This window comes from Acanthopagrus latus, chromosome 21, assembly GCF_904848185.1.
Source record: "Acanthopagrus latus isolate v.2019 chromosome 21, fAcaLat1.1, whole genome shotgun sequence".
NCBI classification, from domain to species: domain Eukaryota; kingdom Metazoa; phylum Chordata; class Actinopteri; order Spariformes; family Sparidae; genus Acanthopagrus; species Acanthopagrus latus.
The window spans coordinates 21,238,341-21,264,721 of record NC_051059.1 but is presented as its reverse complement, the minus strand read 5'-3'; the positions used below and the strand labels follow the sequence as shown (position 1 = coordinate 21,264,721).

Here is a 26,381-nt window from a genome sequence, read left to right as displayed (position 1 = left end):
AGACAGAAAAAGCAGAAGGGGTAGATATTACATTTACAAGAAACATATTTTAAACAAACGTGAATCTCCTCCATGTCGATCTTAATGCATTTTTAGCCAAATTGAGAGGTAGTGCGAGTTTAAAGGAGCTCACCCTATCACCATGACACAGGCTGTCAGACCAAATGCTACGCCTCTCCCCAAGTACCTATTGTGGCTTTATGTTGACAGAGCAGATGAATATTTAACAGGAGAAGGGAAAGTGGTAGGCATCAGATCACTGAGAAGAAAATAACACTCTTCCCATCATGTGACCAGACTATCAATGCACTGATGAAAGACTAGATTGGTTCCCTTGATTGGCTGCTTTATTATGTCTTCCCTTGGCCCCAACTGTTGGGCTGTTTACAGGGGTCAGATGGGGTCGTGTGGTGGGGTTGGGTGCCTTGGAGATGGGGGTGCAGGCAGGGTGGAAATGTGTGTGTGTGTGTGTGTGTGTGTGAGAGAGAGAGAGAGAGAGAGAGAGAGAAAGAAACTGTGTGGTCAGCACCATGGACAGCGAACAGAGGATCATCCAGGTGATCAGCGCCATGCGTCTGGAAATCAGAAAGCTGGAGCTGGAGAACATGGGCCTGAGGAGGAGAGCTGGAGCCTCCAGACATCTCCGAAAAAATGCAACAGTTCCCACCATGACAGCACAATGCAGAGGTAGACAAACAATAGCAAAGAAGAAGACTTAATTAGCCTGGCAATGCTCTCTTCGGGCGGTAAAATGTGTGCATGCGACAGGTGGTTTTGAGTGTATCGTGGCTTTATTGTGGTTAATACCTCTATTTCACTTTTTCACAGTATTTCATGGACTCACCTGTTTGATGCTGTGTCTTATGTCCCCCCTCTCATCCAGAGAGCGTCGTCATGACGGTGAGAAGATACTCCATCTTCCAGCTGTTGGCCGATGCTAAAAGCGAGCGGTGGACTGGAAAGACAGCAAAGATGAAACCACAAATGAATAAATAAAAAAAAATAATTAAAAAAAAAAAAAAAAGCATGGCGTCTGTCATCAAATAAAGTCTTGTTATCTACCCCGTGGTGCCTCTCGTGTTTGTTCTTAATGAGCTGAACCGGCTCTTTTGTCGCTAAAAGCTCTTGTGTACTTACGGCTCATCGTCGAATTATTAGCTAAAATCAAAAGGGATGCTAATGTAACGGATGTGATATGAGTGAGAGCGGGCATCAACCTGTGGAATGCACCTGTCAGTCCAGCGGCTTTTAACTCTCGCGAGATTTCGGCGTTGCGCAGTGTAGTACAGGCGTCCGCCATCACTGCACACAAGCTAACATTAGCCAAAAACCACTGAGAAGAGAGCCAGTGACAACAACATAACAGACATACAGACCGACCTAATTCCCAAAGGGGAGGTCACTGAGTTATTCCCTGCCGCTTTCCTGGCGTAGAAAGCAAACTAGCAGCTGCCTTTCATGTAGTCTTTAGGTCAACTTAGAAACGAAAGTCGTTCTAACTAATCATGTCCAACCTCAAAGTCGGCACCAAGAAGGACACCAAGATGAGGATACGAGCCTTTCCTGTAAGTCTTTGCCGGCTCTGTGAGCGCTGAGACGCTAACTATGAGACTCGAGTACCGGGGATGACAGGTTTTTATGCTAGCAACTGCCTGCTAGCTAGCTTGTCAAACGAGAAAAAAACATGTACATTGTGAAATGAAAATGGATACTAGCTTGATAAATAACCCGGAGCGCGTTAGCTACGGCCAGAGTTCATGTAATATAACCTTTTGCTAGCTTCTTGAATTGAATATGCTGCCGTCGGCTGACACGAGCTAAGTTGATGCTAGCATATGTAAGGAAACTTCCCCAGTGACATACTAGCAAATAGCTAGCTAACGTAGCAGGCCCGGTAATGTTAGCTGACTTGACACCAGCCAAGTTGCAGTCAGTCAGCAAGTATCATTTCGCTATGGTCACGGCAAGCTCTCTTGGCTGATGTACATGACAATTAACACATTATCATTTAGTGTTAGCCCGGGAGCTAACGCAACTTAATGCTAACGTGAGACTACAGTAAACAAGCCTCAGGTTACTTGAGTGAGGTTACTTAATGTTGTTGACAACCCGGCTACCTGCTACTGGTGTTTCTGTCACATAATGGTTTCAATGACATCCTTCGATCACTGGACTCGTATATTTAGTTATTAACCGCTATGATCACAGCTGTCATTTGTGTGGGATATGCAGTTCTGTCTATGTTAGTTAGCCTCTGCAGCGTCCCTCCATTTCTTGTTGGGATTGTTGGTGTGAAACACAGACAAATGTTATCTCTTCTGGATATTCATGTTTATGAGTGGGTGTCTGCCTGCCAGAATGAGTCAGTGAGCAGATGAGTGAGTGAATATAGTTAACCCTTCCTCAAATCTTAGTCTTTCACATAAGTGTGAGACAAGACAGTTTGTCCACAGTCTAACCTTTGGGTGGAATTAGTCAGTGTAATAAGATACATAAATTAAGAGTTCAATATTAATTGATTCAGTTACAACTGTTGTATTGTTTAGCTATTGAGTCATGCTGGTCTTGTGGTCTGAAAGCTCAGGTTAGCAGTGATGCTAGAGTTACCTTTCTCTACAATCATTTATCCAACATTTCCTCTCCTGATACTGTTTCTGTCGAGTGCTCTGTCTCACAGATTTTAAATCTGTATACCATCTGCAAAGGACTAATAAGCATTATTATTATATAAAGTAAGATGAGATGGCATCCCAGAGCGAGCCAGTGAATGTAATAAACAAATAAACAGCATTTAATGTGGATTAGTTACACCAGGCTGACACCTGATCGGCATAATAAAGTTGATATTGCCACAGATATGTGCATCTGTACTTTCCATTAGATTTGTGTGAGCCACAGACACACATAGAGGTCTTCCCTTAAGGTCAGGTTCTGATGAAGCTCCTGTTGTTCATAAATTAGTAAAAGTGACCTCTAGTAGTAGCTTTGCAATTTGCAAGAACATTGGAATAATCAAGATGATAATTTAAATGTCTTGCTTACTTCTTGCCCCTCGAATTAAAATTGAATAGAGTGGAAGATTAACTGCGGTTACAAGTATTTTATTTTCAGTTGAACACATCAGAGGTTTCAAGAGAGATTAGACACACTTCTGGGCTTTTTCTCCACCTTCTCTCCATCCTCTGAGCTCTGGAGGTACAGTTTGAGAGAAATGTAAATACCTAAGCTCTAAATATCTTGGTTTACTGACTTTAATTACATTTTTAATCCTTTATTAAGGACACAGACAGAGAAAAAGACAGTCATCTGTTGCCCGGGTGTTTAGTTACTTGTTTGCTGGAGTTTGGCAGTCCTTGCTTGTCTTTGGAAATGTATATCATTTCTTGCAGTGTGCTGAAGTCGATGGTTGTCTTCCACAAAATTTATAATGCACATTGTTTTGTTTCCTGTTGAATATTCATTGCCAAATTATCGCCGCACTGCCAGAAATGCTGTGATGTTTCTTGGCTGATGCTTGATGCTGACAGTACACTTGTTTCTCACTCTACTTCTCTTATTTATTGTCTGCAGACACCAAACCAAAAGCATGTTGTGAATGATTTGGATCACAACCTAAACTACACCATGTGTGGCTATATCCCACTTTCTTCTTGGTACTACTTTGGCTCCATTTCTGCCACATGATTATTATATCAATGACAGATCTCCCTTTTGCTGTTTATATATGACAACACACTCCTGAGCTGCTGCTGCATTGAGATGCCTAATGAAATTAAATGCTGAAATGCAAAGTTATCTGACCGCAGACAGAAAAATCCAGGGTCACTAGGCAATGCCTGTTAGTATCATAAAGAGATATGTTAGCCTCAGAAATGTGGCTTTTTTACATTGCTGCCACACATGCTGCTAGTGCCAATGCTCGGCTGTAAAAGTCATCAATCAAACATCTGCCCGCTCAAAAAGCCCTGTTTTCCCTGTACTTGCTTAGTTTGCAATGAGTGAAACTAGGGCTGAGCGCGATATCATTATTATACTGTTATTGTGATACAATATATTTCTATATGCCACTCTGGCAATAGTGTTGTCTTTTCTTGCTATAAAGGCTGAATTTCACTGACGTAATTTTCTGAACTTACCAGGCTGTTTTACTTCTAATTCGTGATATCCATGATATCATGATATCCACCATTATTAATGGTTGTCTGTCAAAAATGGTCACTGTAACTATTTTGTGAAAGTATCAGGAGAGATTCTGGATATACTTTAAAAATGTAGTATACTTGAAAATATGGATGTAGGCAACACATTTGATTGATTGATTGATTGATTGATTGATTGATTGATTGATCTGACTTTCAAAGTCAGAGTCCCGATTGAAATAAGATTTGTTTCCCAAAAAAATATCCTTGTATGTGCAAGTAAGGCCCTAATTCAAGTAAACACACTTTCATCATTCTCTCCTGCCCAGATGACAATGGATGAGAAGTATGTGAACAACATCTGGGACCTTCTAAAGAATGCCATCCAGGAGATTCAGCGGAAGAACAACAGTGGTTTAAGCTTTGAGGAGCTGTACAGGAACGCCTACACCATGGTGCTCCACAAGCATGGGGAGAAGCTTTACACAGGCCTGAGGGAGGTCGTCACTGAGCATCTCATCAACAAAGTAAAGAAACATCTCCTCTTTAGTGCAAATCTTTAAAAAGAGCTGTTGTCCTGTCATTGCTGTTGACGGTCATCGTACTGTGTCAGGTTCCCCATTTCTTCTCACTGCTCTTAATCTTTTCACATCCTTCCTCATGACCTGATGTCTATCAGTCGCACCAGCGATAACATTTATGTGACCTTTAATTTCTCTTTCAATTTCAGGTACGGGAAGATGTCCTAAACTCCCTAAATAATAACTTTCTGCAAACACTGAATCAAGCCTGGAATGATCATCAAACTGCCATGGTTATGATCAGAGACATCCTCATGTACATGGTAGGTACATACTATTCTCTGTGATTAAATAGTTCTGGGGTTGGTTGGTGGCTGTTTACTTGTTTCTGTTTCTCCTGTGGGTTCTGGTGCCTCTGCAAGTGGATTATGGTGCTTGTTCAATGTCATGAATAATTTTGTGCTTTTGAAGAAATGGCCTTTTGTTTCCAGCTCTGGCCAACCTTCCCCTACATCCTATTCCTATTCTGGAATTTGATTGTAAGGTGATGTTTTATTTGTGGGCCTAACAATGAGCCACTGTTGCTGTATTTATTTGTGTTGTTGGGAAACTGGCAGGACTAGTTGATTTACTTTAGCCAGGAGCGAGTCCAAATTGTTTGTGTGGTTGTGTGTGAGGGAGCCCATTAGATAGACACAAGTGTGGGCTAAACAATGGCGCAGTCGGTACAGAGACTACACAGCTCTCCTGGGGTGCTTTTGTTCTCTACTCTCTTTTTTCCTGTCCTGGCTTTACCCCGGGTGGTTGGCTTTCTGTCGTTTAACTACGGCAGACTCACCACTTCTGTGCAATGTGAGCTGCCTTCTTTTGATTTTACTTGCCTGCTGACCTCTAGAGGAGAGAAATTCAGATGCAGCAAGTGTGACTTTGCTTTTCTAGCACTAATAAGTTACTGCATCTATTTAGGCCCAGGAGACATTATTTGTTGGATGATTGTAAATTTTTATGTACGTGTCATTCATTTTAATGTTGTCTGGAAAAGGCATCTATTTGTTTCTTTTTTTTAAAAAAAAGAAGAGTTTTCTGAGTTTTCAGCTCCTGTTTTTATACATACTGTATATAGTAATCTAATAAATGCAAAGTTGTTTACTCTAATTTAGAAAACCAAGAGAGGCACCAGAAAGCAAAAACCTTATAAGCTCATAAAACAGGCTGTTGGAAGTTGGCAGGATGTGTAAGTGCTCTTCTACACAAAATAAAAAAATAATAACACGATACAAAGTAAAAATTATATACGTCACACTATGCTCCCATGTCACATCCTGGAAATCTGTTGTTTTGTAAGTACAACCTGCCGTAATCTGGCAATCTGGCTAATATTTGTCATTCTGGCCTAATTATGGTTGGTTGTAAAAATCGTGTTACTGAGTGGCATCGTAAATATTTTATCATCTACATCCCTCTTAAATATTTATGTATTTTGGATGGGGCTTGTGTCTGGGACTGATTCAGACACCCACCACTCATATATTCTGATGCTCTTATGAACTTATAAAAGCTTTACAACCTGTCAATGTCTAGTGTATAATAAAAGGTTTCCTGGCATATCTAGTTGTTAGGAAAAAGTACTTTAGAGCACGCTGAATCACAATAAGGAAGCAGAATGAAATCTTTCATTCAAACTAGGTATTAGTTTTACCTGATTTACCTTTTAATTTCTCAACTTTCCCACATTTATATGAAAGTATATCATTGATTCTGGCCTCACCCTATTTTCTCTGGTCTCCCAGGACCGGGTCTATGTTCAACAAAACAACGTTGAGAATGTGTACAACCTCGGCCTCATCATATTCAGGGACCAGGTCGTGCGCTACGGTTGCATTCGAGACCACCTACGACAGACGTTACTGGACATGATTGCTCGGGAGAGGAAAGGAGAGGTTGTTGACAGGTATGTATGAGTACTACTTCACTGCTTCATTTAAAGGATTACTGTAACTGTGGGCCTGCTTCAGGATGCCCCATAATTTGGTTGAAAAAGAAAATTGGGTAACAAGATGTCTGTCTAAGTCTTGTATTGTACAGTTCGTTTCAACTTTACCCAGAATCAGGTATTAAATGTTTGTAGGTCTTGTTATGTGAGTGTTTTATTTTCTGAAAATAAAACTAAGGTATTTCACTGATCATTTAAATGATTGTAAACATGGTAGCCTTATTTTTTTTTGTATCATTCCTTTTTAAGGGGGGCGATCAGAAACGCCTGCCAGATGTTGATGATTCTCGGCCTGGACGGCAGGTCTGTATATGAGGAGGACTTCGAGGGCCCTTTCTTAGATATGTCTGCAGAATTCTTCCAGGTAAGTCTGTGGTAGGTTCACAGTGTCTCTGTTTTTTGTCACCACTGGAAATCTCTCCTAAGACAACATACAATATTCACTCTTTCAGATGGAGAGCCAAAAGTTCCTAGCAGAAAACAGTGCCAGTGTCTACATCAAGAAGGTAGAGGCCAGAATCAATGAAGAGATCGAGCGAGTCATGCACTGCCTGGACAAGACTACGGAGGAGCCCATTGTCAAAGTGGTGGAAAGAGAGCTCATTTCTAAACACATGAAGACCATTGTAGAGATGGAGAACTCTGGTCTCGTCCATATGCTCAAGAACGGCAAGACAGAAGGTAAAAACTTTGGCTAAAATTTAATTATGATTATAATTTTGAAATAAAATGTTTCTCCATGACTGTTTGTTTGATTCTCATTCCCTTTCCCACCATTCCTCCCACTCAGACCTGGCATGCATGTACAAGCTCTTCAGTCGTGTGCCAAATGGCCTGAAAACGATGTGCGAGTGCATGAGCTCTTACTTGAGGGAGCAAGGCAAAGCTCTGGTGTCAGAGGAGGGAGAGGGGAAGAACCCTGTCGACTATATCCAGGTATGCTTTATTTCTTCAACACTTCGACACTTGGAGAGCTTTAATTGTAAATAATAGAAACATGTGTCATCGTAGATCATATCATCTCTTTTTAATTTCCTCCTCAACAGGGCCTGCTAGACCTTAAGACAAGATTTGATCGTTTCCTCCTCGAGTCCTTCAACAACGACAGACTCTTCAAACAAACCATAGCAGGAGACTTTGAGTATTTCCTTAACCTCAATTCCCGCTCACCAGAATACCTATCGCTCTTTATTGATGACAAGCTCAAGAAGGGCGTCAAAGGGGTAACGTGTTTCAGTGCATTAATATATTTCTACTGTGCAGGAACCTTTGTGTCTTGTACATTGCATCAGTCTTTTTCTCCCTGTCTCTCCAGTTGACAGAACAGGAAGTGGAGTCGATCCTTGACAAGGCCATGGTGTTGTTCAGGTTCATGCAGGAGAAGGATGTGTTTGAACGGTACTACAAGCAGCATCTGGGCCGCAGACTTCTCAGCAACAAGAGCGTCTCAGACGATTCAGAGAAGAACATGATCTCAAAGCTCAAGGTAAAAGAGTGAGAGAGGTTTGGATACAGATGTGTATGCATATCCCTTGAAGCTGTTACTCGTCATTTCTTCTTTCCGTTTCTCTTCCACCGTGTCTAAGTCTCTGTCAGCAGTTTCAGCTGTTGTGTGTTTCTTCCCCACAGACAGAATGTGGCTGTCAGTTTACCTCGAAACTGGAAGGGATGTTCAGAGACATGAGCATCTCCAACACTACAATGGATGAGTTCAGGCAGCACATACAAACCACGTCGGTAAGGCAGTCAGACACGCTGTCAGAGTCAGTATTTGTTCTAAACAAGGCAAATGCTGGACATGATCAAAGCACAACTCACGATCAATGCTTCTATGAAGAGATATAAGTCCCTACTCTTTCAGTCTTCCCCCAGTGATCTTGTATCGTTTGTTTTTATCTTATCTGATTGTGTCAAAATGTTAATTTCTGAAATGATTTGATGCTCTCTTTAAGGCATCTCTAAGTGGTGTGGACCTCACAGTAAGAGTCCTCACTACTGGCTACTGGCCTACACAGTCAGCGACACCTAAATGCACCATCCCCCCTGCTCCCAGACATGCCTTTGAAGTCTTTAGAAGGTAAGGCTCTTAAATTCACTCATGTCCTAATACACAGTTTATGGATGCTTAATGTCGTTCTGTGCGGCTTCTAAAGAACGTGTCTGTGGCTTTTATTGACAGGTTTTACCTCGCTAAGCACAGTGGTAGACAGCTCACGCTGCAGCACCACATGGGCGGGGCAGACCTAAACGCAACTTTCTACGGAACTATTAAAAAGGTAGATGCAAAACGATATTTTAAAAAAACAACGGCTTCCTTGTTTTGTTATTCTTATTTGTAATATTCACCTTCCCTTCTCCTTTATCTGCAGGAGGATGGTTCAGAAGTTGGCGTGGGAGGTGCACAGGTGACAGGCTCTAACACCCGCAAGCACATACTGCAGGTCTCCACCTTTCAGATGACCATCCTCATGCTCTTCAATAACAGAGAAAAGTGCACTTTCGAGGTGGGGACACACTGAAGCTACTTTATCTGGATATCTTAATCTCTTTTTATACAGATTATTTTTGCATCACTGCATGATTTGCATGTATCCCTGAGGCCCCTCCATTCATACAACCTTATCCCTTTTGTCCCCTTCAATAGGAGATTCAGCAGGAGACCGATATTCCTGAAAGGGAGTTAGTGCGAGCGCTGCAGTCTTTGGCCTGCGGGAAGCCGACACAGAGAGTCCTCACCAAGGAGCCAAAGTCCAAGGAGATTGAGAGCGGCCATGTGTTTACCGTCAATGATCAGTTTACTTCCAAACTGCACAGAGTTAAAATACAGACAGGTGAGCACAGTTTGTGTACCACACAGAGAACTAAAGTCTCAACTAATGTCTGGGCCATCGATGTCTGCAACGCCATGTATTTTGATCTGGTTTCATTTCATTGAACTCTCCTTTATCCTAGTATAAAACATTACCTTGAGACATTTTGTATATTTTCTCCTCTGGCCTCATCTTGTTCTCGTGTTCTGCTTTCCTAGTTGCTGCTAAACAAGGCGAATCGGACCCTGAGAGGAAAGAGACGCGGCAGAAAGTGGATGATGACAGGAAACATGAGATTGAGGCAGCCATTGTTCGAATCATGAAGTCAAGGAAGAAGATGCAGCACAATGTCCTGGTAGCAGAGGTAAGGAAACTCACGTTTAGGGATGTGAGTCTTTGTCAATCTCCTAATCTTTTAGATTCAGAATCAATTTTCATTCAATTCTCAATTGAACGAATAAAGTCAAGACAGTGAACAGTTGTAGGGCTTTTGGGGGGTAAAAAACAGTTTTTCCATTTACACATTTTCCGTCTTCTCCACTTCTTAATCCCAAAACATAAATATACTTTACTGTAACTTGTTCTGCACAGAAATTCAATTTAAAAGGCTGTCTTCAATGTTTTGTGTGTCTTTGTGTTTTCAGGTGACTCAGCAGCTCCGGGCACGTTTCCTTCCCAGCCCTGTGGTAATCAAAAAGCGTATAGAAGGACTAATAGAAAGAGAATACTTGGCGAGGACGCCAGAAGATCGTAAAGTGTACACCTACGTTGCGTAGAGGATGGACCGTGGATGAGAGGAGGAACAGACTGGACAAGGAGGATGGGATTTGTTTGTTTTCTTTGGACTGTTGTTACGCATGGACTGGAAGTTTCTTTTAAAGACAAATGCTGGGAACCTGATTCATCATCCCTCGCAAAAAAACAAAACAAAAAAAAACACAGTAAACACACATAAATGGAGAATGAAATGTTGGCACAGAAAAAAAAATCCATCAAGAGTTGTAGATGATTTTAAATCGGGCCCAGTCTTCCTATTCCCTGTGAGTTTTAACATGGATGGATCCAGCTTCAAGCTTTTCACTGTTTTACCCTTGTAGAGATCAAACTTGCAAAGAATCCCTTGGGAAAAATGTGAATGCACCACATTATTTTTTTTGTTTCAATACTGTATAAAAAATGATAAAATTATTAAAAACAGCAAATGTGGATTGTTACAAAACAAATAAAAATAATGAGTATTGATGCTCTGTAGTTTTTCACAGAAATGCTTTGCTCATCTTCTACGTTTGACTCTGACTTCACTGTGATTCTTTTAAATGTCCGTCAGTCTGGAAACATCTTTTCTATCCAGGTGCTGAGTCCAGAAGCTTGACTGTAATGGACCAGAAGTTTAATATCTTGAGGCCAAATAGGGTCTTTGGTATTTGAACAGGAGCTGATGATTTCTCACAGTATACCCATTAGACTGGACTTTTCATTCTCCGTTATTATCACCACAGCTTCAGAGGTGTCGGCAGAAAGTGGAGTGTATTAACTGCCCAGCTGAGATGTCAGCACTGCAGACTACTGTGCAGACTACTGTGCAAACACTCATGTGTTAGCATCCAATGAAAAACCTAAATCACATCCCAGTATAACCCAGTTTTATCATCTAGACAGCAAAAGCACTTTTTACATGCATCCAGTAACTGCTAATGAGTATTCAATCCAAATTGATAAGTTGGCTTTAAACTAACAATTCATCACATTTTCAGTGTAGAGAAGGTCCAGCTGAGAAGTGCTGACGTCACAGATAAATCAGGTGACGCTGAGATGTGCCCTGTCCTGAAAACAGTGTTGTAAAAAGTACGAGTGAGCTGAAGATGAAAAAAGAAAGAAAAAAAGTTTAGACATCTTGGTCAAATATAACTGAGTAAAAGTTAAAGACATCTGTTATACTTACGTGTGACTCTATACTGTTTACCATGGTTCCCTCTGAAATATAATCCAGTGACTGAATAAAGGAGCAGAACATGGAAAGACTCAGGTAGAGTACAAGTTCCTTGAAATTGTACTTGTGTACAGAACCTGAGCAAAGTCACATTCAGTCACTGCTGCAAATACTTTAAAATCAATGGGCAGAATGAGAAGGTATATCAGAAAAGACTAAACAAATCAAATAAAGAGACTTTCATTCTTGTAATTGTTGCTTTAATGGGTGAATGGCATGCTGTGTGACATTTACGTCACAGTTCAGACAAACTGAGGTCTGGACGGTCCGTTGAGCTCTCCGTCAGGCTGCGGCTGAACGACCCTGAACGCCAGAGTCTCCAGCTGACTCATGAAACTCTGAACCTCCTCTGCAGAGCTGTAGGTCCAGGCCAGAGGCAGGTGGGCCGCAACAGGCCTGCGATCTGCAACACAAACAGTCTGTCAGAACAAGTGATGCCAGCTGGTGGTGATGATGTCTGAATTCTCCCCAGAGGATGGAAGGGGAATGGACGAGCGGCTCTGTATGTGCAGTGGGAGAACCTGTCAGACTCGATGCCGCTCACCTTGAAAGAACTGCCCGCTGCGAGTTCTGGCAGCGGCTCGAGACAAGGCCAACCACACGACGGTGTCGGCCCCTTGCTCCACACTGCGCAGCCTCTCGCCCATCATGTGGTGGAACTGAGGCATTGACTTAGAAACAGCTAGAAATGTGTAAAACAAAACAAATAAATCTTATCTGATCTGCAGGTTCAGTATGAAAATGCACCTTTTTAAGTAGTGTTTGCTTGATAGCTTACACTAGTACATAGTAATGAAAATGTCTTATTAATCTAACAAAAAAATGAAAATGTGGCAAGATTAAAAAAGTGTAAATACTTCATCCTCTTGTGTCGTGGCTCAAAATTGCAGCTATTAGATAAAAAATATTAATGCTGTGAGGGCAGATGTTTAAATTAGGGTTCATGGTCACACTTTTTGTTTGTTTTAGGCTTGAATTTGGATGACAACAACAACCAGAAAGAACATTTAAGTAATCTAATATGGTTTACTGTTTTTGAAAGCGTATGAGTGACATATTTTATAATTGTTCAGAGAGAGAGAGAGAGAGAGAGAGAGAGAGAGAGAGAGAGAGAGAGAGAGAGAGAGAAGGAGTAGCTGTAGACTCATCAGATTACTCCCTGCCATAGTTAGTGTCAGCTTGATTTTACTTTGGTTGCCTTTCATGGGATTTTCAAGCGTTTCAAACTTTTAACCTTTGCTATAGCACCACCATCTGGAGAGCCACGGCTTAATCTGACTTGTGAGTGTGTGTGTAGTATGTGTGAGGTTGTCTTCTCATTCAAAAATAAGAAATAAACAAAGAGAAAAAGAAAAACACCAGCAGCTCCTCAAGTGTTCAGGCCCTTTGGGGGAGTGTGTACCTGGTGTGTCCACCCAGCCTGGATGCATCACAGAGAAGTGGATGATTGGGTTTGCTTTGGCCCACTGTTCTGTTAGCACCACCTGCTGCCTCTGAGGAGAAACAACACACTGTTACCTCTACTACAGCATTATTCACTGCTGATGCACACTATTTTGTCTTTTTCACAACGGTAACTTAACATAATCAAACAGGCAAGGATTTAAAATATTGTTATCCACAAAAGGCGGGTCCCTGCAAAAAAAACATTTTGAAACCACTGGCTAGTTTCACCTTTACAGAAATGAGAGCCAGAGGAGCATTAATGACATTTGACCAACTTTACAAGAACAATTACCGTTCTTTGTCCCGACTTTGTTGAATAAATTCAGCCTGTAATCTTCAAACATTACAAATATTTGGATGACAGAACAAAACTTTGAGATACTATTAAGAAATGTCAATATACCCAAGTGTACTGATGTCCTCTTGTCCCAAAGCAGTTCACACAGTAAGGTCTTTGGTTTTGGATTAATAACTCTTGATGGGTTTAGAATTCAAATGAACCCTTTTGGCAGTATAACAAGCTCATTAAGACTTTTATTTTAATATATAGAACTAATTTCTACCCAATATGTCACTTGGTTGTCACCCTTTATTACCTGATTTATATTTTGCATTAATAATCTAATTCTAAAGCTATCAAATAAATGTAGTGGAGTAGAAAGTATATAAGTAAGTACAATATTTGTCTCTGAATGTTGTGAAGTACATGTACTTCCTGTCCTGGAGTGGTACCTTGTTCTGGGCGTAGACCATGACACCATCGAAGTAGCCCTTCTCTGACTGCAAGTCATCCACTCTGAGTTTCTGGACCAGCATGCCTCCTGAGGACACAGTGATCTAACAGTCAGGAGAAAAGAGGCACAGTGTGCTCAGACCACAGACACCACAGCCTGGACAAAAGTGGCTTTATGCCGTCCACATGATGCAGATGAGCACTGTGTGTGTGTGTGTCTTTGTGTATGTCTTTGTGTGTGTGTGTGTGATCATACCACCCTGGGATCCCGGCTCTTCTGCAGAAGTGGTAAGAGAGTCTGGGTGAGGATGTACACTCCTGAAGAGAAGGAGTTGAATGTGTTATCTGAGCAGCGGCAGCGGCGTGGCACAGTTAGACCAGCAGAACGAGATCTCACCCATCGTGTTGGTGGCGAAGTTCTTCTCCAGCCCGTCGGCGTTCAGCTCTCTCTTGTGCACCATACACCCGGCGTTGTTTATCTGTCAGGAAAAAAACAAAACTGAGAAAGTCAGACCGAACAGCTGAGGCGTGGTGGAGATTACAGGAGTCGGGGTGATACCCACCAACACGTTCAGGGATGGATACTGCTTCTTGAAGGCCTCTGCAAACTCCCACACCTTGCGTGTCTCTGACAAGTCCACAATATGGACGTGAACCTCCTAGAAATAAAAAAAAACAACAAAAAAAAACAGCTGCGGATCACTTTCTCTCACCAATCATGAGATTTGTATCACCTCGTATTCCCCCAGCACTCACTGTATTCCCAGACTGATTGATGATGTCCTCTCTGGCCTCCTCTGCTTTATCTTTGTTCCTGCACACCATGTGGACAGTCCCACCTGGAAACAAAAGCACGAAGCTTTAATTTTCTAATTAGTGTGAGGTGTGTGACTCCTCTCAGGGAATTAATACCTTTCTTGGCTATAGTCATGGCTGTGGCTCTGCCGATTCCACTGTTGGCTCCGGTGATCATAAAAGACCTCCCCACGACGGACACGCTCAGGTCCTGAGGCTCAAAGTCTTCAGATGCCGCCTCATATCCTTTCCTAAAGGCAAGAAGGAAACCAAACCACTAAATAGGGCACGGAAATATCAGCAGAACATCAATATCGGCTGATGTTCGCCTTGTTTACATGATGACATGACATTTCCTGACCTGTTAAATAAATAGTTACCTCTTCTTCCCACGGATGCCTATATAAAAGGTGCACTATGTAGTCTGGGATAAGAAATTCAAACTCAGAAAAGCAGCTTCTACAGTATTAATAAGGTAATATTACCATCTCAGAAATAGTTACTTGATTAATGTTTTTCCATAACTGAATAAACAAGCTGTGGATAGAAGGAAATGAGTTTGAAGCTTGAAAGGTGGGAACTTAGAAGATTCCTGCAAATATAACCAAAGTGAACAAAATGTGATGTTCTTTAAAAACAGTTTATTCAGTCGTAAAAAACAATTCACGGAGATTTTTCTCATCAGATTAGATTTTCCAACCCAAAAACTTAATTGTGCTCCTTTAAAACTAGATAAGATCCAAGTTGTGCTCTTTTAAAGACAGTGTAATGACACGCTGAAAGACTTTAAATTCTTATAATAGGTTAGGGACCAAAATTAACAATAATAAAAAGTACATCGGCAACAAACTCTTTTTTCCACATCCGTATCTTAGTACCAGTGTTTGATTCAGATTGACACCTGATTTCTTTTTAGTTTAAGGATTTAAGTTAAGCTTCATATTCATTCTGATTAATATCTACCTGGGATCTTCCTCTTTGTAAGTGATCGTTCGGTTCAATTTATAAAAAGAAAAACATGTTTGGTGAAATCTCAAGTAAAAGTGAAACACCAAAGTGCGGTTCACATGTTGTACAACCATGTCAAGCCCTCATCACTTCAAAAGTTAATTGTTAAGCATATATGAATTGTATCCTTACAGCGCTACCTATACGAATAGTACTTGAGTAAAAGTCTGCTGCTGAGATGATGACGACTGTTGATTTTTTAATTTTTTATTTTACTTCTAAAACACAAGAGTGACAATCTGCAATATCTCCACATTTTAGCTCCAGTGGAGAGTCAGTGATGCAAAGTCATCCTCGAGACACATCAGCCGTCAATGGAACTATTGTCACTGTAAATAGAGGCCAGTTTGTGTGGTGATGTGTGCCATACAGTGATCAGACCTTTGATATCCCCCTGTTTACCAGCCTGTGGGCTAAAATACATGATACTAAATACATCTTACAGATCACAGATCCTGCATTTAGACAGATAGTGTTGTGAGGCCACATACACGGTGGTTTAAACAGAGAAAGCAGCACCTGGTAGAAGTTTCTTCACACCTGTAGATAAGCTCCAAAGGTAGGACTCAGTGTGGTGATGACTGACCTTGTGTAGTTGTGGATCCCATTCAAAAACCAGACAGCGTTTCTGTACAGAGACATCTGGAGGGAGAAACGATCTCAAACAGGAGTGCAGCAGCAGCTTCTCAATAGTCCCTGTCCTGTCCAGCACTGTGACGGACCAGGATCACATGAAGCAGACAGACAGGGAGGGAGACAGGGAGGGAGGCAGGGAGACAGGGAGGGAGGGGAGCACTTGCTGCTCTCTGCCGACGCTGCCTGGGATCGACACTTCAGCAGTCAAGTGACATCTAGTTAAACTTTTATCAGCTCATTCATTGAAACGCTTCGTGCTCGTCACGTGGTCGGTCCTCACAGGTCCGCAACACCGCAACACAAACATGGAACAGCCAATCCAGATGCTGGGGAGGTTTGGTGACGCGTCCAGCAGGCACCGCTCCCCGCCGGCGGCCAGGAGAGAGAGAGAGAGAGAGGGGGGCGGAGTTAACCAACTTTCTACACTCGACTGTGGTGGACGACGGACAGATAATGCGTTCAGCTGGACCGGTTGACCCTTTGTGAGGGTTAAACGTCCCCTTCTTCTTCTTCTTCTTCTTTTTTTAAAAAAATCTTTGGATGCGTTCAGAGCTGCCGGGTCAAAAATGGTGAGTGTTTTGTTTTCTGCGCATGCCTGTAAGGTGCTGTTCACCTGTCGCACCTGATGTTCGCTGACAGCCAGGTAGGCTAAAGCTAGAAGCTACACCTCCGCACCACTTCCTTATACCTCGAGGCCGGTTTTCTTCCTGCCAGGACGGCCGGACAGGAGCTGAGTTTGGTTTCTATCGTGAGTTTTTACTGTTTTTCGGTGTTTAATAAGCGACAGTCGGAAGTGAGGTGTGCGTTTCCTTTTCCCCCTCCATCAGAACAGGTTTCGTCACATTGTGTCGAGCCCTGCCCTGCTGTCCACAATGATTTGCCTGTGGGCTGATAGATACAATGGATACACACCTGGAAAAACCAGTATAGGAAAAGCCTGTAAGCCTGTTGTTTCCTGCTTTCCTTAACCTGTCCACAAAAACAGGTATGTCCTCATCTTCCTCAGTCCAGCTGAACTCTGTCATTTTCCTGAAAATGGCTCCAGAATTTGAGAAAATTTGTATTTCCGCACTGTGCAACAATGTCCCCATGCTGAATGTGTTGTGTTTGTCCAACAATTCAGTTAATTTAAATGTCATGTATGGTGAGACATTAAAGGTGCATTATGTAAGAATTACATTAGACTGCAACACTAAAAAATGAACTGAAAATATCAACAGAATGTGATGGAAAAAATGTTTTTGACAATATCTGCTATAGTTGGCATACTCACCAGCGAGCTTGCAGTTTAAACCTTTTAGCTGTATGGCTAACTAAGCTAACTAGCCAACAGCAGCTACAGTTAGCGGGAGTTACAGCCTTTTAGTTACTCTTATGATATAATTATGACCTGCTATGGCAACATTTAGGTTTAATATTGCACATGGACCCTCTATAAAATTAATTAGATATAAAATACGATGCCCAAATTTGTGATTGTGACTGAGTCTTACGTATTGCAGTTCATCCAGCAATGAAAACTCATTATCTCACCCTTGCGCTGATGGAAAGTTGGGGGAAGTTTCATCGTCCACAAAACATTTCTGGAGCTTCACAGCTGAATGGTGTTGCAGCGTTCTCCTAAACAACTGAGGTAGATGGGGACTTGTTTTAAAAACATACAGTGTTTTGAAAAACCATTATTTACACTCGTGACACGCGATCAAGCTTGTGCATCCACGTCAGATGGGCCGTGTGCTTAAGTTTTTAGCTTAGCCTAGCTTTCCTAAACGTCTTAAAACAAGTCGGTTACTTCAGTTGTTTTAAAAGGATGCTGCAGAGTTTCTATTGCTGCAAAGCTCCAGAAATGTTCTGTAGACTTTCAACATTATCAGCATCATTTTCTTTCTTTTAAAGAAAAAAAAATGTGTGTATGTAATTGTGCAGTAACAAATATGGTGATGACACTCCAAAAGAAGAATAGTGTGTGTGTGTGTGTGTGTGTGTGTGTGTGTGTGTGTATAGGAAGAAATCAAACCAAACAAAATTACTCAAATGAAAAGAAAGCAAACAAAGAACAAACAAACCCCAAACACATGAAAACTAAAACATAAAGACCACTAACACCCACCCATCTGCTGTCATTTGATCCAATAAGAGGTATTCTGCCAACGAATGAAGCCACTGAGGAATTGGTATTTTGCATCTAGATTTCCTGTTGAGCAATAATGTCTTTTTTTGCGATGGTGAGGGTGATAAGTAAATGAGTGTTCATCTTTCGGTTAACTTATCCTTTAAATCTAAAGAACCACAAAGCCACCATGGCTGCATCCTCGCTACAACTGAGAAATATTTTGTGTAAGATGCTCTTCACACTTCCTTGTAATTAACTCTGACTTATTCGCTGTTTGTGGGACACTTGAGTGGGTTTGAACAGTGATTTTTTATTTATTAATTTTTTTAACTTCTGCACTGGTGGGTCTGTGAAGGGGATTTACCAGTTTTCTACATGTATCAGCCAAAGTTTAGACACAAAAAACAACGTTAATATAGATAAGAACTTCACAAGCAGACAGATATGTAACTTTTAAATCAACAATGGGAGGAAGACTTAAAGGAAACAGCGTGTCAGTGCAGTTAATGTAATTCATTTCACATTTTGATGTGCAGCCAAATCAATTTCCAATGTGAGGAAACATCCAAAAGCTGACTGTCTTGACGATCGGAAAAGCGAACTGCAAACAACCTCTTCCTCAGTCGTGTGTTGACCTTCGTTTCTTCCTGTTGAACGCTTTTTTTCCCCGTCTTTGTTGATGTCGCTGAGTTACTCTTTAAGGAGCCGTGGCAACAGCTATCAACTGGTTTGACCCTTAGAGGGTAGTTAATAATGTCCTCTGCACTGAGTGTGTGTGTGTGGACGTGTGTGATTTTGTGTTCATACGAGTCACCCCCGTCAGTCGGTGCTTGGATCACGATCGTCACACCGACCTGTTGGCGTGTCTGTGTGTTGCTAGATGCGCTTCCTGCTGCTCTTCAGTCGCCAGGGGAAGCTGCGTCTTCAGAAGTGGTTCACGCCCATGGCAGAGCGCGAGAAGAAGAAGATCATCAGGGACATGACCTCCATGGTGTTGGCACGGCAACCGCGTTCCTGCAACTTCCTGCACTGGAAAGACCTGAAGATTATTTACAAGAGGTGGGAGCTGCCCCCACAATATTTACGCAACCAGCTCAGATTACTCTCTCTGCTTGTTAATCAGCAGGAGCCCCCGTATCTTCCAACCACTGTTTATATGACTTATAACTCCTCTGTTTATTTCTGTCATCTGAAAGTCATCACTGTGTTTTTACATTTTTTTTTTTCTCAGGTATGCCAGCTTGTATTTCTGCTTGGCCATAGAGGACCAGGAGAACGAGCTGTTAGCCCTGGAGGTTATTCATCGCTACGTGGAGCTGCTGGACAAATACTTTGGCAATGTACTTCACTGTGTTTCACCCTCTTTTATCCACTGTGCAATAGGGATGCATGATAGTATTGGCATGTCATTGGTATCAGCCAGAAAAATGGTATAAAATGAAACAATGGCATCTTTTAATGGAGCAATTTGTACGATATGACCGTAAAATGATAGATGTACTAACATTATCTACAGGGTGTGAAGAAACAAGTGTTGACATTATGTGGAAGACATCTACAGTATGTCCACTGACAGAGATGTCTACTGAAGTTAATGTACTACTACTTATACCGGCACGACAGTCAAGTAGCCCCTGTAGTTTCAACCAGCAGATAAATGCCAGCTGTTAACGCCTTCTGAATTCATGTTTCTCTCTTTTACTGAACTAAGACGGGCTTAACTGCCTCGTTAACTCATCGTAAAACACACGTCATTAAAACCGAGCCATCACTCTTCTTAAGAGTCGGCATAAAAATATGTTAATTCCACAGCAAGAGCTACTGTCTTGTATCGATATACAGGATATTGAAAATCCAATATCGTGCATCCCTAGAATGCAGCTGTAGCTTCAAGTGTAGCTGGTTGAAGATTTAATTAAGAGCATATTTGCTGTTTTTTTTCTAAATTTTATTGGAATAACTACAATGATCATGCCTCCTCTCAGGTGTGTGAGCTGGACATAATCTTTAACTTTGAGAAGGCCTATTTTATCCTGGACGAGTTTCTAATGGGAGGCGAAATACAAGAAACGTCCAAACAGATAGTGAATCGCTGCATCGAATCGTCCGACATGTTACAGGAGGTGAGAGGCGCCCAGCACACACACACACACACATACACACACTCTCTCGTAAACAACACAACACCAGGCCTGGCTTGCATCTGTGGTGTGAACATGTGACGTGTGTTGCATGGCTCGACGTAATGAAACAATCGGTGACATGTTTTGGACGTAGATTGGAGTTGATTATGTCTCTTTTTTCAGCTGTGGGGTTCTCAGAAAGGTTCTGAAATTGTTTTGGGTTTTTGTTTTTTTAAAGTTTTACTAAACAACAACAATGATCATGAATGCTACTCGAGCTCCAGTGTGGGAACGTGTCTCAGTTCATGGGAACTAGTGTCATAATGAGTTCAATTAACAGCGGTGCTGCTGAGTCCCCTGCTGTGTCTTTCGTCTTTTCCTGTAGTCGATAGGCTTGTGGATGTAGCTGCTGCTCCCTTTTGTTTTATAGATTTGTGTTGTGCTTCTGTTTTTCCTCACCCCTCTGTGTGTGTGTGTGTGTGTTTGTGTGAGTATCTCTCTCTCTCTCTCTGCCAGTGTTGCGGCGAGCGAGAGACAGATTTTCCCCCCTTGAAACGTGGCGTTGTAGGTTTTAGTGTTTGGCTGACGCTTCCCCGCTCTTCCCTGTAGGGTCATGGCTCTGTGTGGTACAGCAGTTTAACTGGGTGTGTTGTTCTTGTGCTTCTGAGTAAGGGCTGACTAACACATCTAATCTAGAGTTGGATTGTGTGCAGTGTAGCCTCCCATTCATTTTGACCATTATCGCTTCAGGATGACAACAGAGATTGGTTTGAGGTGGAGCTGTTTGGATGACCTTGAATATGGACAGAAAGGTTAGATGTTGTGCTTGTGTTAGTTACCTTCCTTGTGTTGGTGTGCTCAGCATTCATTAGGTGATGCGTAGTTGTGTGCCTGTGAATATTAATTGTATTTTTGATGTATTCTCTACGAGGCTTAAGACATGATGTTTGCTCTTCTCTGCCTTTTTTTTTTCCAGACCATGGAGGAGTACATGAGCAAACCTGCATTTTAACCTGTGAGGTGGGAAAAGGGACAACTGGGAACCAAATATGTACTGTTAATGAGTCAAAAATGGGACTTGAGCTCGGCATAAAGAAGGTCTGCTCGCCTTCTCCCTGAAACGTTGCTGCAGTGTAACTTAATTTGAAAGTAAGCCTGATATTTGTAAATAGTCATGTGTTGAACTGAAAGAGACGGAGGGTTGTTTTTACATGAATTGCTGTGATTTTTTTTTTTTTTTTTTTTTTTTTTAAATGAAGTAGAGATCAATGATCAGGGGAAACTAAATCATATCATTGAAGTGATTTATTTTAGATTTATAAATTTGTTGCATTTATATTTAAATCATGGAAGTGAATGGTTTCATTCTGACAACACATCAGACTGATTTGGGGGGAAATTGTGCGACTCCAGTCAATATTTCAAACAAACTTCGGTCTCAAAAGCAAAGAGGTGACGTTCTTTACTCAAGTAGAAGTACAAATACTTGTATAAAAAGCAGAAGTACTGATCTAGCTCCTTTTTATGCAAGTAAATTTAAGAAATAACAGCTCTGAAATGTACCCGGAGAATGAAAGTTACGTCCCTTTTGAAGGACATTTTACCAGCCATTTCTGTGGCGAGCTAACTGAACCTCACATCATCAAGTCGCTGTCTTTTGTCAGTAGACGCCTTTTCTCCCGATGCCAGTCTACCTGTCTGTCAGTTTTTCCCATCTTGTTACGTCTCTACATAATTTCTTGCTGCATCTGTGTGATCAGTCCTGTGATCTTTGGAAGGCGGCGTGCAGTGATGCAAAATAAAGATAATTAATAATTCCCCTCAAATTTGTTAAAACTAAAGTAACAAGCCTGTTTTTGAAAATGTACGGAGTAAAAAGAATATTTGACCTACGTGGCCGAACAAAGTATTTGTACTTCGTTACTTCCCACCTCTGCAAAAACATATCTATAATTGATGCCCTTCAGATGTTTTATAATGTCAAAAGAGACTGATTACGACTAATTTCTTACTGTTATGAATCTGTGTAACCTTTCACACGTGTGCCTTTTTAAAATAAGCAGTCTGTAGTGTGGGTGTGAGTGTAACTGACTTTTATAATGTGTAATTTGTGATGTTTGAGCTTATGATTAAAAAAAATATATGTATTTTGATAAACAGTTTTCCTTCGAGTAATCATTCTAATGACTTGTCGACACATTTGAAACCCACCAAACCTCATTGAACTTTTGTTCATTTTAACACGACGAGTGAGATCAGCTGCTCGCTTCTGGTTGTAAACTGGCTGTAGGTGTACAGTGTGATTCATTTGATTTGTTTGGTGTGTGTGTGTTTTTTATTTTTTTTTTTAATAAGGCAACACAACTCAGCAAGAAGAAAAATAATACAGCTGATGCTTTATTCATCTGTGATTCATCACACGTTATTGAACATGTACAAAATGGTTTAAAAATGAGCATACATAGCACAACCACTGGTAGGCCAACAATACAGAGCTTCGCAGTATGAAAGGGTCGGAAGGCAGGCGACGGTCTGATATATTTAGACTCGGAAATAATTCTCCGTAATAATAACAATAATCATAATAACATTAAATCCACTTACCCTGAATATATCAAGAGTCACAACAAAACTCGTTCTCAGCCCAGCACACTGCCTGACTTTATACTGTGGTACGCTTGTGTTTTTAGAGGCCCAGGCAGCATTATAGTTTATAATTCACATACATATTCACATGTGTAATTGAGTAGTCTGACATAGATGGAAAGAAAAACAACAAGCATTTATACCATTACTCAGTTGCTTATAGTTGAAAATAAAGGCCTGTTTTTTTTTCCTGCAGTTTTTTTTTGTACAAACACCATCCATGTAAACAAACCTGTCACAGAAACTTCAACTCTGATCTCACCTTTGTTCTCGTCTCCTATCTCCTATGTGTTTAATTGGCAATTTGAGAGTGAGAAAGTGTTTTGAGGATGCCTCTCTTAATATTTTTTTTTCTTCTCTCGCCTGTGCAACCTTTTGAAATCTCCTACGATGACTCTACAGTAATAATTCTATAATGTTCTTGCAGCAAGTAGGGACTATTTCTTTGAAAAAAAAATGTATCTTTAGGGTGATATCTGTAGGCTAATGCCAGCTATAGTTCATATAATAGAAATTTTTGTAAACTAGATCACGTCCACCAAACTTTTATTTATTTTTTTTCGAGACAGTATAAATACTATATTCATGACTTCGTGCGTCTTTTTGCGCGGCGCCAGGCTACATCCCGGCCGCCGCCTTTTCACGGTGCTCCTTCTCCTCGTCCTCCTCCGCGGTCTGTGGGGCCGAGGTCTTGGCCGTGATCTCCTCCTTCCCCTGCACCTCCGTGGGCTGGACTCTCTCCTCGGTGGCCACCTCGGTCTCCCTCTTGGCCACTGGCCTCTTTTCAGTGTCCGCCTGGCCCAGGTAGTCCTTCAGGGCGCGCTCGTACAGCTCGTAGGGGAACTGCCCCTTCAGCTGCGCCTGGGTGTCCCGCTTGGTGATGGTGTTGGGGTACTCTGTGAGGATTTTGGCCGCCAGGTAGGTGGTCACCTCGTCCTCCACGTCGCCGCCGTCGTCGTCTTCGTCGTCGTCAGCAGCGGCAGCACCGTCGGACTGACGTTTCAGGGGCATTTTGTTGAGCTCGGATAAAAAGAGGTTCTCCCTGCGCCCGGAGGGAGGAGGGATTTTAATGGGACCTGAACTCACAGCGGGGTTGGACGCGGATGGGACTCTGTCCGAGGACGGGGAGGTCTTCATGGGTCTCTGCAGGATAGGGTACTCGTTACTGATAGTCTCCACGCCGATGATGTCCAAAAAGTCCTCTCTGTCCATGTCTTCAGGGGCGGGCTTGCTCTTCACCGGCAGTCTGCGGCTGAAGTACCTGATCTTGGGCGCCTGGCCGGTCGTGTAGCGAGCGGAGCCGTGGGGGTCGCGGTGGAGCTTCCTGAGCTCCTCCGTGAGCAGCATGTCGATAAGGTCCTGCGGGGGGACGTGGAGCTTCAGGGAGAGCTCCAGCAACTCCTTCACCGTCCGGGGGTCCAGGATGGAGGGGCGGATCAGTCTCTTCCTCTGCTCTCCGGTCTTGTCCCTCTTCTGCGTCTGGTCGCTCATCTCCAGCACCTTCAACAGGTAGTAATCGACCAGCTTGGTGTCGTCGTCGGCGTCCTCTTGGTTCTGGTTCGCCCTGCGCTGCATCTCCTCCCTCTCCGCCTCCTCCTGCTCGCCCAGCGCCCTCTCCATTTCTTCGTGGCTGCCGTTCACCATCTCCTCCGTCTCCTCCCTCTCCTCCACGGGGACCCACTCCTCCCCTCCGGCGACATCCTCGTAGGCCTGGTTCCTCAGGCCGCCGTCCTCCTCCTCCTCGTCGTCCCCGAACACGTCTCTCTTCTGGCCGCCGAGGGTGGGCATCCTTCCGAGCTCTTCGAAGATGGAGCGCAAGTTGGCGAGGCTCTGGGGGGTGTACTGCTCGTCCAGGTCCTCCGTGGCCCGCTTGGAAGCGTCCGTGTTCTCCTCGTCCTCGAACATCAGCGGGTATTTCTTGTGTGGTCTGGGGAAGTTACCGTAGTCTGACGGTGCGCTCTCGGGGACTTCGGTGTCTTTGGTGCGGTGCCTGTGCGTGCGGCGGTCGTTCCTGGACGCGGACGCGGGGACGAGCTTCGCCTCCCTCCCAGCCTGATCCTGGAGCGACTTGAGCAGGGCTTTCATCAGCTGCTCAGCGGTAATGTCCTGCCTCTGGGCGCCGGGGGCGGGCTGACGGTCCCCGGGAGCCTCGTCCTGCTGCGAGGCGAGCTGGAGCAGGACCCTGAACTTGTCCACCTCGTCGTAATCCACCGGTTCGGGTCGGCCCCCGTTCCGCTGCTTCAGGTTCTCAATGTACTCCAGGGCTTTGATCATGTCGGAGCTGGGCGGGTAGGCGGCCGGCTGCCCCTCACTCTCCCCGCCCCGGAGCCTGTAGTGGCGGGGGAGAGACGCAGCCTGCACGGCGCATCCATGGAGGAGGAAGGCGAGCAGGACCACGGCTCCCCCCGCGGGCAACTTGTGGTGGAAATGCAGCATTATAGGCTATTTATTACCTGCAAATGAACAGAGGATAAACACGTAAGGGAAGCAAAATAACACCAGAATCGAGGACTTCTTTGATTCCGGTCTAAAAAACAAAAAAACAAAAACGTGCTCTGGTGCGTCGAGGAAAAAAGCGTGAGCCAGTGTTGTTTTGATGTGGGGGTTCGTCTGCCTATCTGGGAATTACTCTCCGCAAATTGAATGATCGGATGCTGTGCGTGAGGGAGACGCATTCACATCAGCGGATGAGTCACTCCCCGCGTTGTTATGGGCAACCTCAACATCCCATTTCCTCTGAATAACACAAACCTCCGTCATAAACACACGCAAAAAACACCTCTCTTTTCTCTTTAATTCACCAAATTACTATTTCACAACGGTTCGTGGTTTATTTCCGGATTATTAAGGACATTATTTTATCTTATGCATAACCATCATTTCAACATGTATCTGCGGAAAGCGAGTGGAATAATAATAATAAAAAAAGATCAAACAGACTGAATCGAATCTAAGACATCTGAATATCAATCCGACCCACAAATAATTAATAACTTGTGCAAAAGAAATCAGCAAATCCTACCTTTGGCAATAAAGCTCAGACAGCAGTGAAGGTGTATGGCATCTCCTCAGGAGCGGTGCTGTTCTCTTCTGTTTTCAGCACTGGGACAGCTCCCCTCGTTATATGAGGCAACACCTGACCACCGCGTCATCACACAACACACGCAATAGAAGGTCCTGAAAAAAAAAAAAGAAAAATCCATATAAATGATTCAGGTTTATCATATGGCATGGCAAAAGAAAAGCTGGCTGTATGTTTTAAAAATAGCTGCTCTGAGCTGTCTGTTGCGCAAAGATCTGAAAGTCTGGATGGAAGACGGCGTGTGTTTGTGCTGAGATTCAACCATTTAATCTGCTCAGCTTATATATTTATATATGTTTTTATAATAAATTGGTATAAGAAATATTCAAATGTTCCTTTTAAAAAT

General features: G+C 42.7%; 5 protein-coding genes across 8 annotated transcripts in view; 2 read left to right on the top strand and 3 right to left on the bottom strand.

Annotated features, from left to right (window-relative positions):
* Positions 1-1,193, bottom strand: part of mbnl1 (muscleblind-like splicing regulator 1) — a 56,439-nt gene extending 55,246 nt beyond the window's left edge. Inside the window, exons 1-2 of the mRNA XM_037083979.1 lie at positions 1,063-1,193; positions 845-955 (exon numbers count right to left, since the gene is read on the bottom strand). The gene's annotated coding sequence lies outside the window, so the exon portion shown is untranslated. The remainder of the gene's footprint in view (positions 1-844; positions 956-1,062) is intronic.
* Positions 1,194-1,266: 73 nt separating this feature from the next.
* LOC119011121 (cullin-3-like) lies at positions 1,267-10,703 on the top strand. The gene is made up of 16 exons (XM_037083976.1): positions 1,267-1,565; positions 4,469-4,666; positions 4,870-4,983; positions 6,451-6,611; positions 6,903-7,017; positions 7,106-7,334; positions 7,444-7,589; positions 7,700-7,876; positions 7,969-8,139; positions 8,283-8,390; positions 8,606-8,730; positions 8,833-8,929; positions 9,023-9,157; positions 9,298-9,484; positions 9,682-9,827; positions 10,108-10,703. Exons 1-16 carry the CDS (start codon positions 1,506-1,508, stop codon positions 10,237-10,239), a joined length of 2,301 nt encoding a protein of 766 aa, XP_036939871.1. The 5' UTR covers positions 1,267-1,505; the 3' UTR covers positions 10,240-10,703.
* Positions 10,704-11,627: 924 nt separating this feature from the next.
* LOC119011126 (dehydrogenase/reductase SDR family member 12-like) lies at positions 11,628-16,298 on the bottom strand. Its single transcript, XM_037084008.1, has 10 exons — positions 16,022-16,298; positions 14,545-14,678; positions 14,389-14,471; positions 14,196-14,291; positions 14,030-14,111; positions 13,889-13,950; positions 13,632-13,736; positions 12,856-12,946; positions 11,998-12,135; positions 11,628-11,856 (listed from the first exon to the last, which is right to left on the bottom strand). Exons 1-10 carry the CDS (start codon positions 16,075-16,077, stop codon positions 11,696-11,698), a joined length of 1,008 nt encoding a protein of 335 aa, XP_036939903.1. The 5' UTR covers positions 16,078-16,298; the 3' UTR covers positions 11,628-11,695.
* A 186-nt stretch (positions 16,299-16,484) lies between these two features.
* ap1s3b (adaptor related protein complex 1 subunit sigma 3b) lies at positions 16,485-22,469 on the top strand. 4 transcript variants are annotated; one of them, XM_037084009.1, is made up of 6 exons: positions 16,485-16,640; positions 19,065-19,243; positions 19,416-19,524; positions 20,170-20,307; positions 21,058-21,119; positions 21,284-22,469. In XM_037084009.1, the coding sequence occupies exons 1-5, from the start codon at positions 16,638-16,640 to the stop codon at positions 21,097-21,099; spliced, it is 471 nt and encodes a 156-aa protein (XP_036939904.1). In that variant the 5' UTR covers positions 16,485-16,637; the 3' UTR covers positions 21,100-21,119; positions 21,284-22,469. The 4 variants fall into 4 exon arrangements, with proteins under 4 accessions (XP_036939904.1, XP_036939907.1, XP_036939905.1 ...); XM_037084010.1 differs by lacking the exon at positions 16,485-16,640 and adding an exon at positions 16,660-16,819; XM_037084011.1 differs by lacking the exon at positions 16,485-16,640 and adding an exon at positions 16,838-17,056.
* Positions 22,470-22,683: 214 nt separating this feature from the next.
* On the bottom strand, positions 22,684-26,114 carry scg2b (secretogranin II b). Its single transcript, XM_037083977.1, has 2 exons — positions 25,976-26,114; positions 22,684-25,406 (listed from the first exon to the last, which is right to left on the bottom strand). The coding sequence occupies exon 2, from the start codon at positions 25,387-25,389 to the stop codon at positions 23,572-23,574; it is 1,818 nt and encodes a 605-aa protein (XP_036939872.1). The 5' UTR covers positions 25,390-25,406; positions 25,976-26,114; the 3' UTR covers positions 22,684-23,571.
* Between the last annotated feature and the right edge of the window lie 267 nt (positions 26,115-26,381).

Bases quoted from the DNA above. Each gene is read 5' to 3' on its own strand.
- ap1s3b (XM_037084009.1), top strand. The intron at 19,244-19,415 runs GTGGGAGCTGCC...TTTTTTTCTCAG, and splicing joins CTGAAGATTATTTACAAGAG to GTATGCCAGCTTGTATTTCT. The intron at 19,525-20,169 runs GTACTTCACTGT...GCCTCCTCTCAG, and splicing joins TGGACAAATACTTTGGCAAT to GTGTGTGAGCTGGACATAAT.
- LOC119011126 (XM_037084008.1), bottom strand. From the start codon at position 16,077: ATGTCTCTGTACAGAAACGCTGTCTGGTTTTTGAATGGGATCCACAAC. The intron at 14,472-14,544 runs GTATTAATTCCC...TTTTGTTTCCAG, and splicing joins CATGACTATAGCCAAGAAAG to GTGGGACTGTCCACATGGTG. The intron at 14,112-14,195 runs GTGGGTATCACC...TTTTCCTGACAG, and splicing joins ATCCATCCCTGAACGTGTTG to ATAAACAACGCCGGGTGTAT.
- LOC119011121 (XM_037083976.1), top strand. From the start codon at position 1,506: ATGTCCAACCTCAAAGTCGGCACCAAGAAGGACACCAAGATGAGGATA. The intron at 7,335-7,443 runs GTAAAAACTTTG...CCTCCCACTCAG, and splicing joins CAAGAACGGCAAGACAGAAG to ACCTGGCATGCATGTACAAG. The intron at 9,158-9,297 runs GTGGGGACACAC...CCCCTTCAATAG, and splicing joins GAGAAAAGTGCACTTTCGAG to GAGATTCAGCAGGAGACCGA.
- scg2b (XM_037083977.1), bottom strand. From the start codon at position 25,389: ATGCTGCATTTCCACCACAAGTTGCCCGCGGGGGGAGCCGTGGTCCTG.